Genomic DNA, 21,637 nt, shown 5'->3' with positions numbered 1-21,637 from the left:
CTAAAGAATTAAAAATTAAAAAAAAAAAAAAATAACTAAAAAAAATTGTCGGTAAAGTCATGTATACTCGGACCCGATAAAAATTATCTGTACACGACGCTAAAACGCTTCGAATTTTGGCGCTTTAAACGATTCTTTTTTAGAATATCTGCGTTGTTAATTTTTTTTTAATACGGGTATTACTTATCATACTAATTGAAAAAATTGTCTTCAGCGCTACAAAATCTTTTTTTTTTTACTCCTATTTTCGCGTTATTTACATTTTCCATTTCTTCTCCTGATTAAATGCCTTTCACTAGAATTAAAATCGTTTTTCACGATTTTTGATTTCGTAGCACCGAGGCGTACATATAAATAGTTTTCTAACTATAATAATAATAATTTACATGTATATAAATCGACGCATATCGGCAAATAAATTGTACACACCAAAAAAAAGCAAACAAAAAAAAACATTATACAATTAAACAAAAAAAAATAATTTTCTTTACTTTTAATAAATAAAAAAAGTGATAAAAAAATAAATACAATAAATAAAATTTATTTTTAATTACTAAAATTCTTTTTTTTTTTTTTTGCTAAAATTTTCATATTTTTAACGAAAATAGATTAATATAATATAATTTTTCAAATTCATTTACCTGTGTACATTTTAGTTCCGTAACTCTTTTGAAGTATTTCATTATGTTAATTTAAAAAGGAATGAATAGCTTCGCAAAGAGACGCGATTTTTTTTTTATTAGAAAACGACTCGCCTAAAAATTGTTATTTTTGATTTTTGAATAGGACAAAACTTTTTTTTTGTAATTATTATTATTATTAGGCAAATCGTATTGAAAAAGAAAACTACTATTTTATTGCAACAACGTCAAAAATAGTAGAACACTTGGACATTGTAAATGAAATTCCGCTGATCGTGCTTATCACAGAATAAGTATGTATAACTTCGATCGAACGTATTTTACGTAATTTGTTTTTTCTCTCTATTTCTCTCTCTCTTTTTATCGATCCCACAGGGATTTACGAGAAAAATTCGATCATTCGCGTAACATTTTTTTTTTTTATAATTTCTCATTAAATACCTAAAAGTGACTGAAAAAAAGGAAAACTATTTTCGAATGATGCCAAACTTTGTCAATTATTTTACAACATATGATGTAATTATTCTGAGCCATGTTATTGTTTTTTTTTTTCTTTTTTTAAAGAGAAGATCTATCTCACCTTAAGAAGGCTTCGTTAATACATATAGATGATACGCTTTAACTATATTGATATTTCGAGGAACTTCTCCCTTTTATTATCGTTTAATATTAATGGATTTGTTTTTTTTTTCGAGACGAATTAGAATTATTCTCTATGAATGAGATTTAAACGATCTCGAAGAGATTTTAATAAATAAATTGAGTAGAAATGACGATGAAAACTATAATAAAGTTCATTTACGAGCTTTTTGTTGAATAGTTCGAGAAATGAAGCTCGTAAAATTCTCTATACTATAGATAATGTACTTAGTTTATATATATAAAAAAAAAAAAAAAAAAAAAAAATATTGCGGAATAATTTAATTAAATTAATAGTTCCTAGTGCGCATGTTCATCACGTCATGTTAACTCCTAAAGCTTGCCTTACATGCTCATAAACGACGTAACTTGTCGATACTGCTGGCGCGACCTGGACAACAAAATTCATCGATTATTAATTAAATCAAATTTGATTTTAATTCCTCATTTTTTAAAATAAGAATTTTTATTTTTTATTAAAAAAAAAGTTTCAATTCCTTTAAAAGCACTTTTTAAGAAACACAAAAAAATTCAAATTTAATATTTGATAATTACTTTTAGAAAATTAGGCGTGAGGCCACGGTACAAGCCTCGAACTCCTTCTCGATGAAGAATATCTCGAATAACTCCGAGCATACTGGAAGAACTTTCAGGTGCAACCTGAGCTTGCAATCGTGTTCTGACTAGAGCTAAAGGATACGAGCAAACTTGCCCAGTTGTGCTTGAAACTGTACCACACAAAAGTACCAGCCAAACTGATGGGCGTTCATCCTTATTGTGCGTCCTTATATAATTATTCTTTAGTGTCTGCAAAAAAAATTATATGAGAAACTAAAAAAAAATTTTCTTCTTAATCGGTAACAATTTTATAACTTTGCTCACCTCATACACAGCCAAATCTATTCCTGCATAAGGAAGAATTCCAATTAAATTTGGAACGTAGCCTCTGTAAAATGTTTTTAAACCCCCATGACCGTATATTTTTTTAGCAGCGTCTAAAATTCCAGTGTATTCTCCCGTTTTTCTCAGTGCCAATCTCGTCTTCATTACCTTTAAATAGAATTAAATAATTAGTAATAAATAAATAAATTAGAATAATAAATAGATAGATTTACAGAATAAATTTGAAAGTGGGAATCAAAACAAAATTTTTGTCTGCAACTTAAAAATCATTGGGAATTTCCATACAGTAAGATTAATTTAAAAAAAAATTTGAACCAGTCGTAATGGGATTTCCCCTTAAAAAAAACGGAAACTCACTTCTAATGGATATATAATCGACTGACTAAATCCACCAGCCACTGAGCCAGCAATAAACCTTTCATAAATATTGAGTTCTTTATTGTTATTATAGCCTTTGATATATCTTTTGACTTGTTCGTAAGCCGCAAATTTTAACGCAGATTCAGGACCTATTTTAAGTACATTAATTCCATTTCCTCTCCAATAACTCGTTACTCCACCTTCACGTAACATATATTTGCCACAACTAAAAATATTGCAATGTCTTGTCCCATGGACCTGAGAAAAAAAAATTTTTCCAATAAAAATTATTTTTCCCTTATTTTCATTCTTTTTTTAAATATTATTTACCTGCAGATAAACTTTTATCCGATCTAAAGGTGCTGTACAAGTTCGTGAAACTGCTCCAGCTATACCTCCGGCAAGTAAATGTCTCCACCACATTCCAGAAATCATTTCGCTATTTGTAAAATCATCAGGAACTCCAATGTCCTCTCCAATGTCCATATACTGTAATCATGACCAAGAAAAAGATTCAATTAAAGAGGTCTTCCCAAAAAAGGAGAAAATAAAAAAAATATATTCATCAAACCTTTCATTTTATACATTTTTTTTGCAAAACAGAAATTTTTCTTAATTTCTTTTTTTTTATTTTATATTAAACATCACTTTAATTCTAACAACTAATACTCTATTAGTATTTGTTATCACACATTATTGAATTAATAATTAATGATTAAGATGACAAAATATAAATGCCAGAAATATCTCAAAATTTTTTTCTTCTTTAAATTGATGTCAAGAACACGTGAAAATATAATCAATGCCTATTACGAGTAAAATTGACATTCACATCAAATTTTTCATTTTAATTGCAATTGAGTCGATAAAATTTTTCCTTTGCGAGAAAAAGAATGAATTACGATATAGATTATTATATATATATGTATATTTAAAAGACGATATATTCCCTCTTCAGAGTAAACAAATTCTGATAATGGGCCAAATTAAAAAAGATGAACAAGAGTTTTAAAAGGAAAAAAAAAAATTATACTTGAAAATTGAGATTACTTAACAATATTCAATAAACATTGAATATATTTTTTGTTTTTAAAGAAAAAAAAAGCAAAGTTTCAAAATGGAAAAATTATATTTTTTTCACACTCAATTTTACTCGTTCGTTCACATCATTTTGACCAAAGTGCCAATTGGCTCTTCTCGTGATATTAATCGTCTCTCACATTGCTATCTGTTGCCTTTTTCAAAACTGCCTTGAACCGGATTTATATATATTGCTTGAAATTAAATTGCAAATTGCGAATAATTAGGAATAAATTTACAATTGTAAAAAAATAATATAACAAAATTATAAGGATATTTTGTAAAAATAATATTTGTTTTTACATATTCACTGAATATAAATAATTGAATTCATTTTAATTTAATAGAATGTAAAATATGAAATATATATTTTTTGACAATGTGTAAATAAAAAGAATTACGAAATTTTTATTTCACAAGTGTATTGAAAATTTTAATGTAAATTTTTTCCTTATCATTATATTATATAGCTATAGCTACATGTAATTTAGAAATTCTATTTCACTACGTGGATAATTTTTGGTACTTAACTTGACGTAAATTTCAAGTAAAATGTCACTCTCGATATTATCCAAGGAATCCATTTTTGATGATTCTTCTGTTAAAAAATCGTATTTTTTTTTTCTTTTCAAGTGTCGAATAGATTAACAAGACATTTTAAATAATATAAAATAAAAAAAAAAGTTTTTTTTTCTTTTTTAATAAATTAATTGAGGAAATAAGACACACAAAAATCACTGACGACTTTAGAGAGGCAAGAAACCATCTAGCTTCCGTTGTAAAAGAAGTTTAAAATGGGCAAAAAGCCAAAATGCATTATTTGGTGCATGGCCCAATGTCAGGTCTAAATATTTTATTCGACCAACGTCTTTACTATATCCTTATTCAGTTGACAACTGCCTAGGTCATTGAATAATTTATTTTAATAAACTTTCAATTAATATTCTACACTGTCAACAAAAAAAAAAATATATATTTACAGCAAAAATATTTCTTCTACCACTGAAATTCTTAATAAAGTAAAAAAAAAAAAAAAAATTCAGATATGAATTATGAAACACGATAGCTAATCTGATTGGTAAAAATATTTACAATCTACTTCAAGAAAACTTGAACTTGATTCTGTGAATAATATTTTTATCCCTGGATTGGAAACAAAAACCAAAAACAAAATTTTTACAAAAAATGTCAATTTAAAAAATTAAAACCGTCTCCATGCTGCTTTTTACAAATTAATTTTCAAAACTTTAATATAATTTGAAAAAAGAAACATTAATATGAGATAAAAAGTTTTTTTAGTTTCAGATTGCGAAGTAAGTTATTCATTATTACTATTCCACGTGTTGTAAGGGTCAAATGACTCTACTGATCTTATTCAATGATATGTGCATCGAGACATATGAAACTTTAAAAAGAAATAACAGAATCTTTTTCTTCAATTGACTGATAACAGGTTACAATAGAAAAAATAATAATAATTACAATGGATTAATAAACGTCACTAATGACATTTTTTGAAAAAGAATTATGTACCATAAAAAATCTAATAAACTGAAATCTCCCATAAAAAGTCACTAATGTGAATTATTGAGACATATTGAGCACAAATTTCAAATAAAAAATCAAACAGCTGACACTCAATAGAATTAGTACAAGTAATAAAAATTTAATTATTGTAATTTAAATTTAATGACTATTTTAATTTTCTGAATTCTCTAAATTTCAAAATTTTTAAATTGCATTTTTGTAAAATAAAATCTAAAGTCAGAGAAAAAATGTATTTTACAATAAAGTGACAGGTAAAACCTTGAAAAATCTCTATTGAACCTTGATTTAATTATTCATTAATACAGCAATAAAAAATAAATCATAAGTAAAACGAATAATATTTTTTTTATCTTTTTATAAATAATTATAAAAATGTATCAAATAAATAAAATAAAAAAAAAATTATTTTTGTCTAAAAAAATTAACAATACAAAAAAAAACAATAAAAAGCACGTGCAAATAAAATTTACATCTATAGCGATGACAAAAAATAAGCGGAAAAATTTGTGTCAAATTGAAAAATTGCAATGAATCACATTTAATTGTTACTTCCTTAATAATCCGGAAAACTTTTAGCACGTCGCGTTATCATATTAATGTCAACACGAAAATAAACCACACGACAAAATTTTTTTTTTTGATCCAACATTTTTTCTGCTATCAATTTCCTAATCAAATTATTTTATTATTTTAAAAAAAATGGAATTTGAACTCGTAATCATTATTTTAACAATACCTGAGCAAAAATTTCAAAATTCTACTAGTAACTGGTAAAAGAATTTCTACTTTAATCCGTCGTGTTTACAAACACAATAATAATTATTCTCAAATTTTTGCAACGATTAACTATAAAGATTAACGACAATTTTTGTTACAATTTCAATTTCTTTTCATAAAGCGTGTTTTTCAAAAAAAAATTTTGTCCAGTATTTTTTTAATTTCAATTATTTAAAAAAATATATTAATTTTTATTGCTTTTGAATTCAAAGCATATGAGATAAAAATAGAATGAATCAGCTGACTTGCACAGTTAATTGTTTAAAGGTATTTTAATACTAGAGAAACTTTCACTGCACGAAGGTCAAATGAAGAAATGATCAAAAAATTGATCATGAATACAGAATAAAGAAAGCTGTGAAGTTAATTATTAAACAACTTTATTTTTCCCTTCTTTTTCAAAAGTATATTAAAAATTAAACACATCCACGTGTCATTGAAAAAAAAAAACTTGTCACTTGCGTGATTCATAAATATTCATGATAAAGGAAAAATAACTGACTGCCTTTTTACCTGACTTTCAAAATTTGGTCCTTCAAAGAATTAAGACAATTTTCATCATAAATCAAAAAGAAAGATTGAGAAATTTCAAAGGTCAACGAATAAAAAGAGTGGAATTAATTTTTAAAATATACCAATAAAAATAATTTTTCTCAAATAATATTCGCAAATAGAAACCTGAATGTGACGAGTTTTGAATATAGTTAAAGACTTCTAACAGAATTAGAAGAGCAAAATAGAAGATCTGTTCTAAGCGGAGATTGCACTCTCTTCTTAATATAGAAAGACGTTTCGTTACCCAGCGACAGAATATTCTCAATGTATGTATAACGATTCAAAAGAAAAAAAAAAAAAAAACGACTTGAAACTTTATGTAATGAAAGCTTGAAAAATTATTTTCACGAGTAAAAAAAAATATTTCCCATGTTCTCAATTTAAAACGGGACTTACCCGTTGAAGGAGTTCCCGATATTGAGTAAGAAACTCTATCCAATCGCGGCAAGAATTTTCAAAATGATCCTGTTCCAACATGTTGCTTATTATCAATTTAATATGAGAATGAATCACTATAAAAAAAGAGGGCACACTTTCACTGTTAACTTTCACCCATATAAATAAACGTACATTGAAAGTGAATTTTGTTTGAAAAAAAAACAATAACAAGAAACTGAGAATTGTCAATTAAAGATGAAATTTTGCCGAGCATGAGCTCGATGACCGGCATCGATCCCGAGACTAAATTATAACCAAGAATTCTCACAGTCACGACTGTGTAATCGAAATGAAGATAGTGAGACTGGGGTGCTCGGTCAGGGGAATTCTCTCTCTCCCCACTTTTAAAACGGTACGCATCGTCACAATGTGTGCGATCAACTACGTCATTATATGTACATCGAGACAGACAACAGTCGGCCTACTATTTTTCTTTTTTTTTTTTTTAAATAAATATAATGAGGCCTCCAATCACAGGAAACTTTCCTCCTATCTGTCTCTCTCCCTCACAATAATATCCAAAATTGCATTAGTCTGTTTTCGGAGAGAGCAGCCTTGGATCCAATCAGTGATTCGAAAACAAACTTGACATTTCTATAGAACAAGAAAAAAGAAATTGCCCTCTGGTCCAGATCAACAAGTTTCAAAATATTATGCGGTGAATTAAAAAATTTCTTCATATAAAAAAGTGCAAAGTGAAATGAAAAACAATTTGGAATTAGTAATCCATAAATAATTTGCCTTTCCCTGGAGAATTACTACAAGTTACAATATAATCTGAAATAGAAAGAATATTTTATTTATGAAATGGAAGATCAAGGATTTTTTAAAAAGTAAGTTTTTTAATACCTAGTCATCAACAAATTAAGTTACAAATTTTTTTTTTACCTATTTCGTAAATAAAATATCAAAACAAATTTTTCTATCCATTTATACTTCTAATTAAATAATTCATGTAATAAACATTCGGAAACATAAATAAATAAATAAAAATTTATATAATTAAAATGATTACATTCATAGAAATGAAAACTTCGATTTATCGTTCTAGATCTACTGGAACGCACCGGTTTTATTGCGGTCATGGTTTTACCTCATTTCTAAATTTTTATTATTCCTGCGAATTTTTTTTTTTTATTTCAGCTCTAAATTATAAAAAAATTTTAATTTGTGTTTAAATCTTTTCTAAATTAAAATCAGATCAGGAAACATTTATATCAATTTTAAAAGCACGACAATCTAATTTCTCTATTGTTCATTGTTTGAGAAACAATGACAAAAAACTTTAAAATTTCAGGAAAGACATTGAATTTAATATGGTAAAAAAGGAATAATTGAAAAAAAGCATGAAATAAATTTTCAAAAAATTTACAATTTCCTTATAAAAGTACAAAAATTATAAAAACAACTTTAGCCTTCAATTAATTTAAAGTAGATAATTATTTATCTTTCAAATGATATTAAATATATTCTATTATTATATTATAAAATAATTAAGTGAAATACATTTTCGTTATTAAAAAAAAAAGAAATAGAAAATATAAATTATAATCTTTTATAAAAAAAATATTTATCAATTATTATCATTTAAAAAAAAAATTTGCTAATACTACAATGAAATATATACAAACGAGACCTGATTTTATGACTAATTAATCTTTGTACTGATCTTTGTTCACACTCGCAGCCATTCGAGTATATATCGATTTAATAAATGTAATTAATTCCCAATGATTTCCGTGAAAGATTAGATTCGCAAAAGTCCAATGGACTTGATTGATAGAATAGAAAAAACAAATTTCAAATTTCCCCCTTTTTTTTAAATTTACAGAACAGAACAATAAATTCCAATTTTCTTTTCCTTATAACAAAAATCAGGAAAAAACCACGATGATAAATAAAATCATGAATATACGACAATAAATTTTTACACAGTATTCATATTTGGATCGAGTGCAAAACTGATTATATTCTGAGAGAGTAAATGACGTCATTTGCGTGCGTTATATATTTTGATGACGAAATAACATGTAGAAATTAAACAATCACTTGGGAATAGTTTAAAAAAAAAAACCAGTGAAATATATATTTTTTTGTTCTCTAAGAAAAAGAAGGACAAAATTTTCTGAGTGTAAAAAAAAGTTTTCTATGTATACTTGAGAAAATGCAATAATTTATAAGAAAAAGTGACAAATTCAAAAACGTTAATCGTAAATTTGCGGAAAAATGAGAAAACGCTATTCATCAAGCAATGTCAGCATTATTTAATGTTTATAAAGATGAGGTCGATGAGCGTCAATATTGTCGTCAAGAATATTCCAAGATTCCAGACATGCATACGCCACCACTTGTTTCGTTTAGAAAAAAAAAAAGAAATAAAAAATTTTTTTTAGTATACGTAGTTCGCGACTGGAAAATATATAAACGCTGTCATAGAATATCAATTCTTTTCTTTAATAGAACTACTAACTGATAATATTACATGATTAATAATCGTTCTTGCATGACATTACGCAATATAAAAGTATTCTCGTAATTTCTACAATTCGTTACTATATACAAATATATGATTATTAATTTCCAATTACTATTTTTTTTAATGTAACTTGAAAATGTAAAATTCAAAAAAGTTTCAATATATTTATTTTACTTTTATGACTTTAAATAATTTAATCTCTCTTATTTAGTCAATTTTCTTAAACACTTTTTTTTGAATACTTTCATTTTTTGTTATCAAGAATAGAATTTTAAGAATATCATTACTATTTTCAATTTAAATGAACTGACACTTCTGTTTAAAATTGACTTGAATTTACACAATTTATAAAAAGATTTCAAAAATCATATGAATAAATTATTTATTAATTTTCTCATATGCAAAAATTGAAATATATCAAATTTTTAAAATAAAAGTTAAAACTCAAAATTCGCAAATATAGTATTTGATAGAGAAATAAATCAATTTTTTTGAATTATGTAATCTATCAGAATCAGTGAATTAAAAGAAGAACAAAAATTAATTTCAATAATGAATTTTCGACATAAATTCTTATTAATTTTTTTTTTTTATTCATCGCTATAAACTATTATGTAATTCAAGAAACTTGTTATCGATTTAAATTCACGGAAAACCTTAGACGTTTTCATTATTTCTGCAAATCGTCTTCAAAATGCATTCTTATCAAAATAAAATGACTATGTCTATTCAAGATAATATAATACAAAAAAGAAAAATTCCGAAAACGATGATTAACGTCTACTGTAATCATTTACTGTCACTCAATACACATAATGAAGAATCACTCTTAAAGAAACAATTTTCAACTTTTTTTTTCTTTTTTTTTTGCAAAAAAGGAGTAACTAAAATACAATCTCAAAAAAAAACCTATTCGACACTTTCACTTGACCTACTACTAAAGCAGTTAATTTATATTTTGAATACCATTAAGAGAAATCGAAGCGAAACTATAGAAACTCAAGGAACACAATGATCATTGGATCATCACAGGGTTAAATAAAATCGTTGAACATTTTTTTTTAAATTAACAACAATTTTTGTTGAAATTTCCAACTGTAACTCTTTTTCTTTTTGGATTATTATTCCAAAATAAAAAACAAACAAAAATGAATGCAGAAGATTTTGTTAAATGTTAATCTATGATAAGAGCAAAAGGTGCGCAAGACGAGATGAGGGCCAAAGGGAGTTGATAAAAGTTGCGCATGGCTATCAAACGTGTTTTAGTTGAATAGCCGGCTCTTTGAGAAACAGCTGTATTTCAAGGTCATTTTGAATAATACGCGAAAGCTTGAAAAGCTACTACGTCAGACTGCAACGAATGTGAAACGACGAGCCCTCTTCCTCAACGAATCAAAATGAATCGAATTGTTTTTGTCGTCACATCAAGAGGTAATGTTAATCACGTAACACACATTAGAAGATTTTTAAAACAATTAAAAAGAGACTTTTTTATTTTTTTTTTTGCAAGTATTCTGCCAAATTAAATTTTTAATTAGCAATCAGAAAAAAAATTCCTAATTCCTAATCACAACTCTTTTATGATTAATTAAGAATAATGAAAATTGCAATTTTATAAATAAAAAAAAATCTTGAAATAAAATTCTAAAAAAAAATTAAGCTCAGAAAATTATTATAACTCACCGTTGAATGACGCCAATAATGAATAAGATCGTGGATGTTCGTACTCGGTGCGTAGAGTAAAAAATCTCTCCACTCATTGAAACTAATATTGAGACTTCCATCTTTGTCCATTCTATATAGAAAAATATAACATTTTAATACTCTAAATAATATTTGAGTTTTTTTTTATTTATTATTTAAATTTCAACAATTTAGAATATTTTTTTAATTTGTATAATATTTTTTATTTTATACCTTTTTAGTAGTAGTTAGTATTTTATACCTTTGCAATAATTTCCTTGCTTCCGCTCTCTCCATTTCAATTCCCAAATCCTTAAAGGCTCTTATTAATTCCTCCAGATCAATTTTTCCTGTAATAATCAAAGTCAAATAAGTATACAATATTTTTAGAAACAGAAATAAATTTAGAATCTTAAGAGAAAATACAAATAATTGTTTTGATAATTTACTGACACAATTTATTTTTATCACACTCTTTTTAAAAAGTTTTTTTTTTCAATAATTGCATGCAAAAAGTTCCCGAATGGATTTATTAAAATTTAGTATTATTATGTACATTTTTTTTTTTAATCTGCTAAGCTTGATCATCCAATCGTGTATATGTGTTAATCCATGCAATCTGTTTCATTAAATTTCAATTGAATGTCTATTAATTTTTCTTCAAAAATCAACCGTTAAGAAATCTGTAAATAATTTGTTTCAATATTGTTCAGCGTTTTTTTTTAACAGGAAATTTTTATTTAAAAGCGACTAGTAGAATTCCTTAGGGATTGTTTTCTGTCCTTAAAAACCCGTTAAATAGCAAATAATTTAATTTTAATTAGTTTTTTTTCTTCTAATTCTTCATAACGATTAATATAAAAGGTACAAAGATTTTCTCACCATCTTGATTTTTATCCAAATCAGAAAATTGTAGTCGCAAATTTTTTTCATGTTCCTTGATATAGTGAATAAATTCAGCTAAACTAATGTCACCGCTTTTCGTCTGATCAGATCTAGCAAGAAATTTCTGAAACGAAATTTAAGAATTGTTTTTTTATTTAAATAAAAATACATAAAAATTTATTTCAGGTATTTGCTTCTTTAATGGACTTTGAATTGAATTTAATAAAGTATTTAAAATAAAGCTACATGTAGAAAATATATATATATATGTTGGTGAAACCATACAAATCATTACATAAAATTTCTAAGACAACTGAGTCACCAGGGAAAAATGTTAGCTTAATTTACGTAAACAATTGATTCCTAAATTTTTGTTTTTACTTAGATATTTAAAGTCTACATTTTTTTTAAAAACAAATTCTCAGAATTTAATTTTAATATTAAACTAAAAATTTACTATTCTAATAAGAGAGTTAAAAATAGAAATGACTAAAATTTCGAAAGAACAATTATTACTTTTTTTTTAAATTTCCATACATTTTAAGAAAGCGAAATGTTAATAACTTTGTAAATGATTTAATTTTTAAATTTTTCTACATACTTGTAAAATAAACATAATTTTTTCTATTTTATAATTTATTTTGCATTTCTATTATTAACATTCTAGACAAACTTCAAAGAAAGCATCAGTGACAAATAAATATTTATCAAAGCTCTTATTTTTAAGTTTATTGTGTCAGTTGAGATTATTTATAAATTTCTTAGACATTGTAATTCGCTCATGAAAATATTCAAATGTAATATGAAACTTTTAAACTCTAATATTAAGTTAAAAATGCATATCATTCATGATTCTCAATTTTTGCAACAGTCAATAAAATTCAATTACTTTTTTTTTTTATTTTTTACATGTTTCAAATTCATGTAAGGTACTTAACTTGAATAAACAATTTAATAACCAAAAATAATTCTTTTTATTTAAATTGAAAATTAACTTTTATTAAAAAAATAAATTAATTGGAATTTTTAAAAAATTGTGAATATAACTTAACCTTAAAAAATATACTGGAGTTAAAAATCATATCATATATTAATTTCTCTATGACCCTGGCACTATTGGATTATTATTATGTAAACTTGACTTTATAGTGCAACTATAAGTTTACTTAGATTACAATAAAGATTATTTTATCGTAATGCAAATGCAAATACAAGGGTCAATAATATTTATACAAAAAAAAAAAAATACCTCCGCATAGTGTCTGTGCACACCAGCTTGATGGAGTGCTTTGGAAAGATCGTGAACGTCAATTCTGCCATTTCCATCTTGGTCCAGAGATTGAAATAATTTTTCCAATCTTTCTTCATCCTGAGCCGGTAATTCGTGCATATAATGTGGTGGCAACACATCCTGAGAATTGTTCGTTTCATGTTTGTCCCGATTGCCCGGCATTTTTCGTTAAAACTCCAAAAAAAAAAACTTTGAAATTCTATTTAACTTTTTGCACTGAGGACAATCACCTTTTTTCAAATACACCTTTAGTAAAGCTTTAATTATAATTAAATCAATTTTCTTTTTAATAGTTTATAATTGTTCCCGCACAAATTTTCATATTTGAAATTTTTCGTCTTGAAATGCTTTGGCAAAATTTTTATTAATATATACCATTTTTAATCACTTTCTAACATGATTTTACTTTAAATGACAATGTTTTACAAAAAAATATCCAAAATGAATATTAATAATTACCTGGATTTATATTCAAGACACTGATGTTCGGATTCTCGTATTAAAAAGTAACGGTTGCGAATTATAGAGACGATTGATGATGATGATGATGATGAGCATTAACAATGAAGAACCACGTTGATTTGTCACTTAAAACCGCGCTTGAGTCATTTTTTCTTTTTAGTTTTACTATAGTTGTGGCAAATGATAATTTTAACGCAAATAAATATCAGGAAGGTTCACAAACGTACTGAGAAACACTGAGAAATAAGTGAGACTTTCAATATAAAATTGCTTTCGCATATATATGGAACACTACATTCTCCAATCTCCATGTGTTTCTTCCAGGAATTAAATGCAAATTTTGACAATCAGTGACATCTATCGGAAATTTGGGGGAACGTTGTAAACTTTTTTAAGACGCGGTTCTACTTGTCAAAAAATTAAAGGTTATGTATGTCCGTCATCTTAAATTTTGTAAGAACGCTATTGGTTCTCAAAAAAAAGCGCCAATATTAAATGTATATTTAAAAAATTATATTCTATTTTTTTATTACCCTATTAGAATAATTAATAATAAATTAATATTAATCAGAAAATTTTCTAATTAAATCATTATAAACTAGTACATAATAATAAAAATTATTGAAATATTATTATTAAAAATAATTTATTTATCAATCTTTATTTTTTTATTTACTATTTACAATCAGGTACATTTTCTATTTAAAACATCTTTTATCACAATTAATAATAATTTAATTTATGTAATTAATTTTGATTGGAAGTCAACAACGAATAACAAGGATTATTTTGACTGAAATTATCTAATGAACAATTTTGTGTTGATAAACTATTAAATAGAGTAACTAAATCACCAAAAGATGGTCTTCGTTCTGGTGCTGAGAACCAACAAATGTTCATTAAATTATAAATATCATTGTCAACATTTTCAGGTTTAGATAATCGGCCTTTATCACTTAAAATATATTTTAACAGGTCATCATCTTGAATACTCGAATATGGAAACATTCCTAATGTTCCTATTTCCCATAAAACAACTGCAAACGACCAGACATCACTTTTAGATGAAAATGCTCTTTCGCGAAGTGTTTCTGGTGACATCCATCGAATTGGAAGTCGTCGAACACCTCCAATTCCATTACCCATCACGTATATTCCATTTCGAGACAGTCCAAAATCAGAAATCTAAAATATTAAAAATATTTTATTAATTAATTAATATCAATTTTTTTTATGTAATTATTAGGGACAATAATTTTCTTTTTTAGAAAATACCTTTAAATTAAAATTGTAATCAATTAAAATATTTCTTGCTGCAAGATCCCGATGAATAATTGTTTTACTTTCTAAATGTTCCATTCCGAGAGCAATTTGTAAAGCGAAACATAAAAATTGTTTTCTTTCAACAAATTTAGTTTTAGATTTAATTTCATAATTTTGTTCTTTGTTATAATTATTTTCCTTGTAAAGCAGTGGAAGGGTTTGTTCTCCAAAATCAAAAATTGCTGAAATTAAAATTAAAATGTTTAATAAAAATAATTTTTTAAAAATAATATCTATAATGTTTCAATAAATTTAAATCTTACTCTCACTTGTATTAGATTTTGAATTAGAAATATTGGAATATTTAATTTCAAAGTCAATATCCTTGTCTCTTAACGAGTATAAATAAGAAAGTAAATCTCCTTTTTCCATATATTCAAGAATTAGACAAATAGGATTTTTTAGTGACAAACAATATCCCACAAGACTTACAAGATTGGGATGTGAACCAGCTGCTTTTATAATTTCTATTTCTTCCAATAATTGCTTTTTTGCATCTTCTTCATAAATTACATCAGAAGTTGACATTTTTACAGCCACTTGAATTTTTTTATCTTGAAGATACGCAAGATATACTCTTCCAAATTGTCCTCTGCCTAATTCTTTTTTTAATTCAACATTTTTAAAATTAATTTCATAATTCTCGTGACTCAACATCTTCTTTTTTTTGTTCACTTCCTAAAATTTAAATTATCATTGATAGTAATTAGAAAAAATTATTCAAATAAAAATAAATTATCCAAAGAAACTTACATCAGTTTCTTGATTGACATATAAAATATTATGATTCTGCAAAATTAGGTCAATTCTGTTTCTAAATAAAAAAATATATATATTTATTTTAAACCTTAAAAAAATCGCATTAAATTTTATTATAATTAAAAATATTTTATTTTTCTATTACCGAGGAAGTCCTTTATCGAAAAAAGTGGCATTATATCCCTTTCTGCGACGGAAATAGAGAGATATTAAAATACCAATAACAGCAATAATGAAAAATATTATTCCAAGAAGTGTCAACTAGAAGATTTTATTAATTTTAATTATCTTATTAATTTTTTCGACAGTCTGCAAAATCAATTAAACAAATATAATTACTGAACTCTATACCTACAATTATATTTTCGTTTGTATTTTCCTCTTCAAAAAATTGTACTTTTGTACTTGCTTCATTTCCTTGACAACCACGTTCATCTATTGCAGATACAAAAACTATTGTTTCACTACTAACATTATAAATAATATTTTCATCTTTTTTCCATAAAAATGAAAAATTACTTGCTGGTAATTGAAATATTTTCGATTTCTTAAAAACAGGAATATTATTTTTTGACACTAAAATTGGCAAACCTATGCTGAAAAAAAATATGATTTTTTTACATTTATAATTTTTAATTAAGTACATAAGATTATGACAATTTTGAAACACATATAATATTGTTGTTAGATTACCTGATAATATAAGCAGAAATTCTCGAATCAGTTGAATTTAATTTCCATTTTATTAAAATATCACCATTGAATAAGAATTTTGTTTGAATTTGAATATCAGGAAATAATTTTTTCAATTTTTGACAACTACATGTCAAACCCACACAATCCGGTACGGTAAAGATTTTCTATAATAATGAATTAATATTATTAATATTACAAAAACATGAAAAAAATCATAAGAAACAATGTACATTTCATTAAAAAAAAAAAAAAAACTCACCGACGCAGTTTGTAATGAATGTGTTCGTGGATTAGCGAAAATTTGAATATTATAAGTACATTTGAGATGAATATTAAATTCGGAAATTTCTGTTAAAAATGTTCTTTTAGGTAATGAGACTTGTAATTCATTTTTATTTTTCGTTGTATAATAAAGAGATTCCTTAGGACAAGATGTTTTGTTTTCCGTTTCTTCATTATTTAATATAGACGATATTAAAATACTAAAACAAAGAAAAAATTTAATACATTATTATTTTGAACAAAAAATCTAAACGCAATATAAATAAAATATTTATTTTCTTCCTTACCTGTAGGAAGTGGGTGACTTTTTGTCATTAACTGGTGGTAACCAAGAAATATTAAATTTTAATATATCAGAATTATTAAATTCACGATCTTGAAAAACTGTTACACTTAAATTACGTACAATGCCAACTGTTATACTTTTATTTTGATAACATTTAACATTATGTCCATTAAAAATCACGAACAATGTATAAAAAATTAACTCACAATATTTTAAAGGTATCATTTTACATTTTCTTAAACGTTAGTACAACTAAATCTTTATTGACACCTTATCTGATAAGGTCTTGATTAGTTCAAGAACGCCTTCATTTTATCATATTAATATAAATTGATGAGAATTGAAAATTTCAATTTCAATAGAAATCTACATTTTTTAGTATTTTTTTTATTTTGCTTATTGAAGTATTAGTTTTAATTTTTCTTATCACAAACTATTGCGACATTAAAAATAAATATTTTCTTTCACATATATTTGCACATATTGACGAAATAAATTAAATAAATTTATTGTTATCTTTCAGAATGTGTTTAAAATAAAATATTCTTAATTAGGTTTACAAACAAATAACTTAACATAAAAATTTTAAATTAATTATTATTTAAAAACAACATACCTTTTTGGTTTTCTAATAGCAAATATTTATAAAAAAAAAAAAATTAAGATGGATTTTTTTCCATAATTTTAAAGATATAATAAATCATTTTATTAACAAATTTATAGGTTAATTGTAAAGAATTTATTGTTGACATAAACAATAACAATAATGTGCTCATACGCCATTTTGATTTAGATAATTTATCAAGATAATCTAAAAAGATAACAAAATAAAGATAATATTTTTATCTAGATGCCTGCCATTTTTGTTCTCTATGGTATTATGTATTTTTATAAATAACAACTAAATTCTTATTAATTCTGGGTCATTATTTAATGATTCAATGTCGAATTTAGATTTATAATACACCTTTCGCTTCAAGAAATCAGTAAAACTGGTTTGTTTATATGCACGAATGCCTTATCTTATATGAAAAATGGTGACGTTAGAATTTGTGTGTATATAATCTAGTAAACATATTTTAATTATAATTATATATTTGTAATTAAAAGAACGAAATCACCAACGCTTTTATAATATATAAAAGGGAATCGAAACAACCCTTTTCTTTACATAAGAAAATTAACGCCAGAGAAATTTTCTTTCTTTTTGGAAACAAATTTCAAGTGAGTTATGAAAACAATATTACATTTTACAAAAATTGTTTTCATTGTAAAAGCAATTCTTTTTTATTTGTCTAAATAAGCATGGTAAAATTGTTTTGTACATTTTTTTTATTACTTTCTAAATATTGAAGTATGTGTGATTTCTTTTTTATATAAAAAAAAACTTAATACAATTTTTATACGATTCTAACCTCAAAAATTCAACTTATTTTACTATTTTTATACTATTAAGAATATTAGTTAGATGAAAACTTTGTTCTTTAGTAATAAATAATTTATTTTTATTATTTTTCATTAAATTTGAGAAAAATAAATTAATATACTAATATTTTTTTGTTTTGTTTTCAGTAAACGAGAAAAATGGCCTCGGCAGGAATGTCACCGACAGAGGACGACGAATTGACTCTTCCTCGTGCAGCGATAAATAAAATGATAAAAGAAATCCTTCCCCACGTTCGTGTGGCAAATGAATCACGTGAATTGATTCTCAATTGTTGTACAGAATTTATACATTTATTATCATCAGAAGCAAATGAAATTTGTAATCAACACCAGAAAAAAACAATTAACGCTGAACATATTTTACAAGCATTGCACAATCTTGGTTTTGGTGATTATAGTGCAGAAGCTGAGGCAGTTTTACGTGATTGTAAAGCCGTTGCCGCAAAAAGAAGAAGACAAAGTACAAGACTGGAAAATTTGGGTATTCCAGAAGAGGAATTACTTCGTCAACAACAGGAACTTTTTGCAAAAGCAAGAGAAGAACAAGCAGTAGCTGAACAACAGCAATGGCAACAATTGCAAGCTGTAGCTCAAATGGCATCAATGCAACAAATTAAAACCGAAGAAGACGATTATTCGTAAAAAAAATAGAATCCGAAAAATAAATGACAAATTTGAAAACTCCCGTCAATTTTGTGAGACATTAATGAACTGCAGTTTATAATATCTATAATTATAAGAATAAGGAGAATTTAAGTTAAACGAAGTGTACAATGACAAATTTAAGTTTATAATAAAAAAATAAATACAATGTGATACAAATTTTGTGTTTCACTTTTATCGACAAATTCTTCTTTTAGAATAATTATAATTACGGCATTAGTCTGCCATATTCAGATGATAAGTGACTCTTTTTTACAGCTTCGATAACTTTTGAAACATAGTGAAACCTACGGAGAACAAAATTTACAAATTAAAAAAAGACATCTATTTTAAAAATCTAATTTTTAAAAGAAACTTCTTCTTTAAAAAAGAATTTTCATAAATACCAATTTTTTTCCGTTAATGTCGAAGGTGTCATTGCATTTCTCGTAACTCCGTGTATCTTCATTCGTAATTTTTCTATTAATTGTTTCTCATTTTCGTGAAAAGTCGTCTCAGCTATATAACAAATTTTCAAATCATTTAATAAATAAAACAAATTTATCTTTAAATTAAATGGAAAATAATTCCTTACTCTCTACTCCTATGGATGGAATTAAAAAAAGATTTAATTGTCCCTCCTTTGAAGATGAACTCATATCTAAACCACTGTGAGTTTGTAGTCTCGAATTGACAAATACTTTGTTGTAAAATTTCTATATAACGGAAAAAAAACTATTCAAATATTAAAGGCTCAGAAGAAAGCAATTTTAAGAAAAAAAAAAGTAAAATTATACCTTCATCATTTCTAAAGTACTTGGAATAAAATCCTGTAATTCGGCTTTATTGTGTAAAAATATAATATGAGGATAATATTCCACATAATCTTGATCCATATTTGTTGTCGAAGCAGGTTTCAACATTTCAGCAGTTTGCAAAAATCTAAAAATTGGTAAGAATTAATTTAAAGAAAAAAAGAAAAGAAATTTTAAATTAAAATTTCTTGAGAAAAAATTTAGTAATTAAACCTCATTAAATTTGGATCCACAATCCAATCTTGTACAAAAATAATAACGTGACAAACGGAAAATAAAAATGCTGCAAATTGTAATGATTGTAATTCTAAATTTGTCTCTGGATTAACAAAATCACTTGTGCCTTTTTTCTGATCAAATAATGTTGTATAATCAACAATTGAACTCGATAATATTGGTTGAGTATCCAAGTAAATAACTCTATTTTTTGTAACATAAAAATCTATTCCACTTGTACAATTTGAACCACTTTCTTGATGAGAAATATTTTGAACTGGATAAATATCAGATCTGAAACAATTTTTATTAATTTGATTAAAAAAAAAAAATCATCTTATGAGAATAGTAAAATAATTCTTACATATCATTCGCTGTAAGAAGTGACATAATTGTTGATTTGCCAACTCCTTGAGTTCCCAAACATCCAACTACGAGAAAATCTTGTTGATCATATAAAAAATCTAAAGGTCCTTCACAAAGTTGCATATTTTCGTCAACAAGTTTTATACAATTTGTCATCTCAACACACATGGATATTATAGATCGTGCTGAAAAATAGAAAATTTTAAATAAAATTAGAAAAACATTTTTCTTTCTTAATAACTTACGTTCTGGTGTTTTATGTGTGGAACTGGCATGACTCTCCGATTCTTTTCTAAAAGACAAATAAATAATGCAAGATAAATTTTGAACAAACGAATATATAGTAATTAAACAGTAGAAAATTAATAAATTACTTATTTCCATTTCGTTGACTTGGTGAAACAGCTCTGCTTTCACCTTCTCTTGTTTTTAAAATAAAAGTCGGTCTATCTGCTAATTTAATAAGTGCCCTTCCATCACTGTCCTTTATTTCAGACTCCTTTGACATTGTGTTCGAAATTATTTTTCTCGGATTCATAATATCTATTTTTAAATTTTTAATTAAAAAAAAACATTTTAAATTTTTAATTAAAAAAAAACATTTTTAATTTACAGCTTATTTTGTTAAATAAACATGAATCTAAATTTTTCTATATTATGAACTTTACCATCAGTGGAGAAATTTATTTTTAAATTATTCGTTTACATTCAACATTGTTTTAATATAACAATTTGTTTATAGAGGTTAGAAAATGTTGTTTTGACAGCTGATCATAGCGGTGTGAAGTTAGTACAGCAACCATACTAAATCAGCGGTGTGAAGTTGACACAGCAACCACACTAACAATACTTTTTATTGTAAATTTGATATTCATATGGTAGTCAAACACTACCATACTAATACCAAACGAATACAATAAAAAAATATATTGATAATCATAGCTGATTAAAGTGACAAAAAATATTGATTAAGTGTGGTTGTTATGCCAACTTAACATCGCTCAATTTAAACCAAGTGAAAACGAAGCCGATGCAACTTCACTTGAGGTATTTAACACCCAGCGCCAT

General features: G+C 25.4%; 4 protein-coding genes across 10 annotated transcripts; 1 reads left to right on the top strand and 3 right to left on the bottom strand.

Moving 5' to 3' along the window:
• Positions 1 to 1,512: 1,512 nt before the first annotated feature.
• LOC127282655 (calcium-binding mitochondrial carrier protein SCaMC-2-A) lies at positions 1,513 to 14,073 on the bottom strand. Of its 3 annotated transcripts, none has more exons than XM_051307037.1 (10): positions 13,736 to 14,073; positions 13,235 to 13,465; positions 11,983 to 12,109; positions 11,363 to 11,450; positions 11,101 to 11,212; positions 2,874 to 3,032; positions 2,541 to 2,801; positions 2,163 to 2,330; positions 1,836 to 2,087; positions 1,513 to 1,671 (listed from the first exon to the last, which is right to left on the bottom strand). In XM_051307037.1, exons 2-10 carry the CDS (start codon positions 13,436 to 13,438, stop codon positions 1,597 to 1,599), a joined length of 1,446 nt encoding a protein of 481 aa, XP_051162994.1. In that variant the 5' UTR covers positions 13,439 to 13,465; positions 13,736 to 14,073; the 3' UTR covers positions 1,513 to 1,596. The 3 variants fall into 3 exon arrangements, with proteins under 3 accessions (XP_051162994.1, XP_051162992.1, XP_051162995.1); XM_051307035.1 differs by having other exon boundaries at positions 13,235 to 13,450; XM_051307038.1 differs by lacking the exons at positions 11,101 to 11,212; positions 11,363 to 11,450; positions 11,983 to 12,109; positions 13,235 to 13,465; positions 13,736 to 14,073 and adding an exon at positions 6,900 to 7,196.
• Positions 7,357 to 19,352, top strand: LOC127282666 (protein Dr1). Of its 4 annotated transcripts, none has more exons than XM_051307055.1 (2): positions 7,357 to 7,774; positions 18,657 to 19,352. In XM_051307055.1, exon 2 carries the CDS (start codon positions 18,669 to 18,671, stop codon positions 19,170 to 19,172), a length of 504 nt encoding a protein of 167 aa, XP_051163012.1. In that variant the 5' UTR covers positions 7,357 to 7,774; positions 18,657 to 18,668; the 3' UTR covers positions 19,173 to 19,352. The 4 variants fall into 4 exon arrangements, with proteins under 4 accessions (XP_051163012.1, XP_051163011.1, XP_051163009.1 ...); XM_051307054.1 differs by lacking the exon at positions 7,357 to 7,774 and adding an exon at positions 10,697 to 10,848; XM_051307052.1 differs by lacking the exon at positions 7,357 to 7,774 and adding an exon at positions 17,939 to 18,308.
• Positions 14,366 to 17,545, bottom strand: LOC127282653 (receptor-like tyrosine-protein kinase kin-16). Of its 2 annotated transcripts, none has more exons than XM_051307033.1 (9): positions 17,086 to 17,545; positions 16,776 to 16,998; positions 16,514 to 16,680; positions 16,176 to 16,416; positions 15,966 to 16,081; positions 15,815 to 15,875; positions 15,331 to 15,739; positions 15,014 to 15,243; positions 14,366 to 14,923 (listed from the first exon to the last, which is right to left on the bottom strand). In XM_051307033.1, the coding sequence occupies exons 1-9, from the start codon at positions 17,307 to 17,309 to the stop codon at positions 14,486 to 14,488; spliced, it is 2,109 nt and encodes a 702-aa protein (XP_051162990.1). In that variant the 5' UTR covers positions 17,310 to 17,545; the 3' UTR covers positions 14,366 to 14,485. The 2 variants fall into 2 exon arrangements, with proteins under 2 accessions (XP_051162990.1, XP_051162989.1); XM_051307032.1 differs by having other exon boundaries at positions 15,325 to 15,739; positions 17,086 to 17,541.
• On the bottom strand, positions 19,300 to 21,562 carry LOC127282661 (nonsense-mediated mRNA decay factor SMG9). Its single transcript, XM_051307046.1, has 9 exons — positions 21,238 to 21,562; positions 20,944 to 21,112; positions 20,815 to 20,861; positions 20,568 to 20,754; positions 20,201 to 20,497; positions 19,970 to 20,114; positions 19,768 to 19,888; positions 19,580 to 19,691; positions 19,300 to 19,480 (listed from the first exon to the last, which is right to left on the bottom strand). Exons 2-9 carry the CDS (start codon positions 21,105 to 21,107, stop codon positions 19,402 to 19,404), a joined length of 1,152 nt encoding a protein of 383 aa, XP_051163003.1. The 5' UTR covers positions 21,108 to 21,112; positions 21,238 to 21,562; the 3' UTR covers positions 19,300 to 19,401.
• Positions 21,563 to 21,637: the final 75 nt, after the last annotated feature.

This window comes from Leptopilina boulardi, unplaced genomic scaffold (assembly GCF_019393585.1).
Source record: "Leptopilina boulardi isolate dan_hultmark-lab unplaced genomic scaffold, ZJU_Lbou_2.1 LbouV2_302, whole genome shotgun sequence".
Classification (NCBI taxonomy): Eukaryota; Metazoa; Arthropoda; class Insecta; order Hymenoptera; family Figitidae; genus Leptopilina; species Leptopilina boulardi.
Note: the sequence above shows the minus strand (reverse complement) of the source record. Positions and strands in the feature narration are given on the sequence as shown.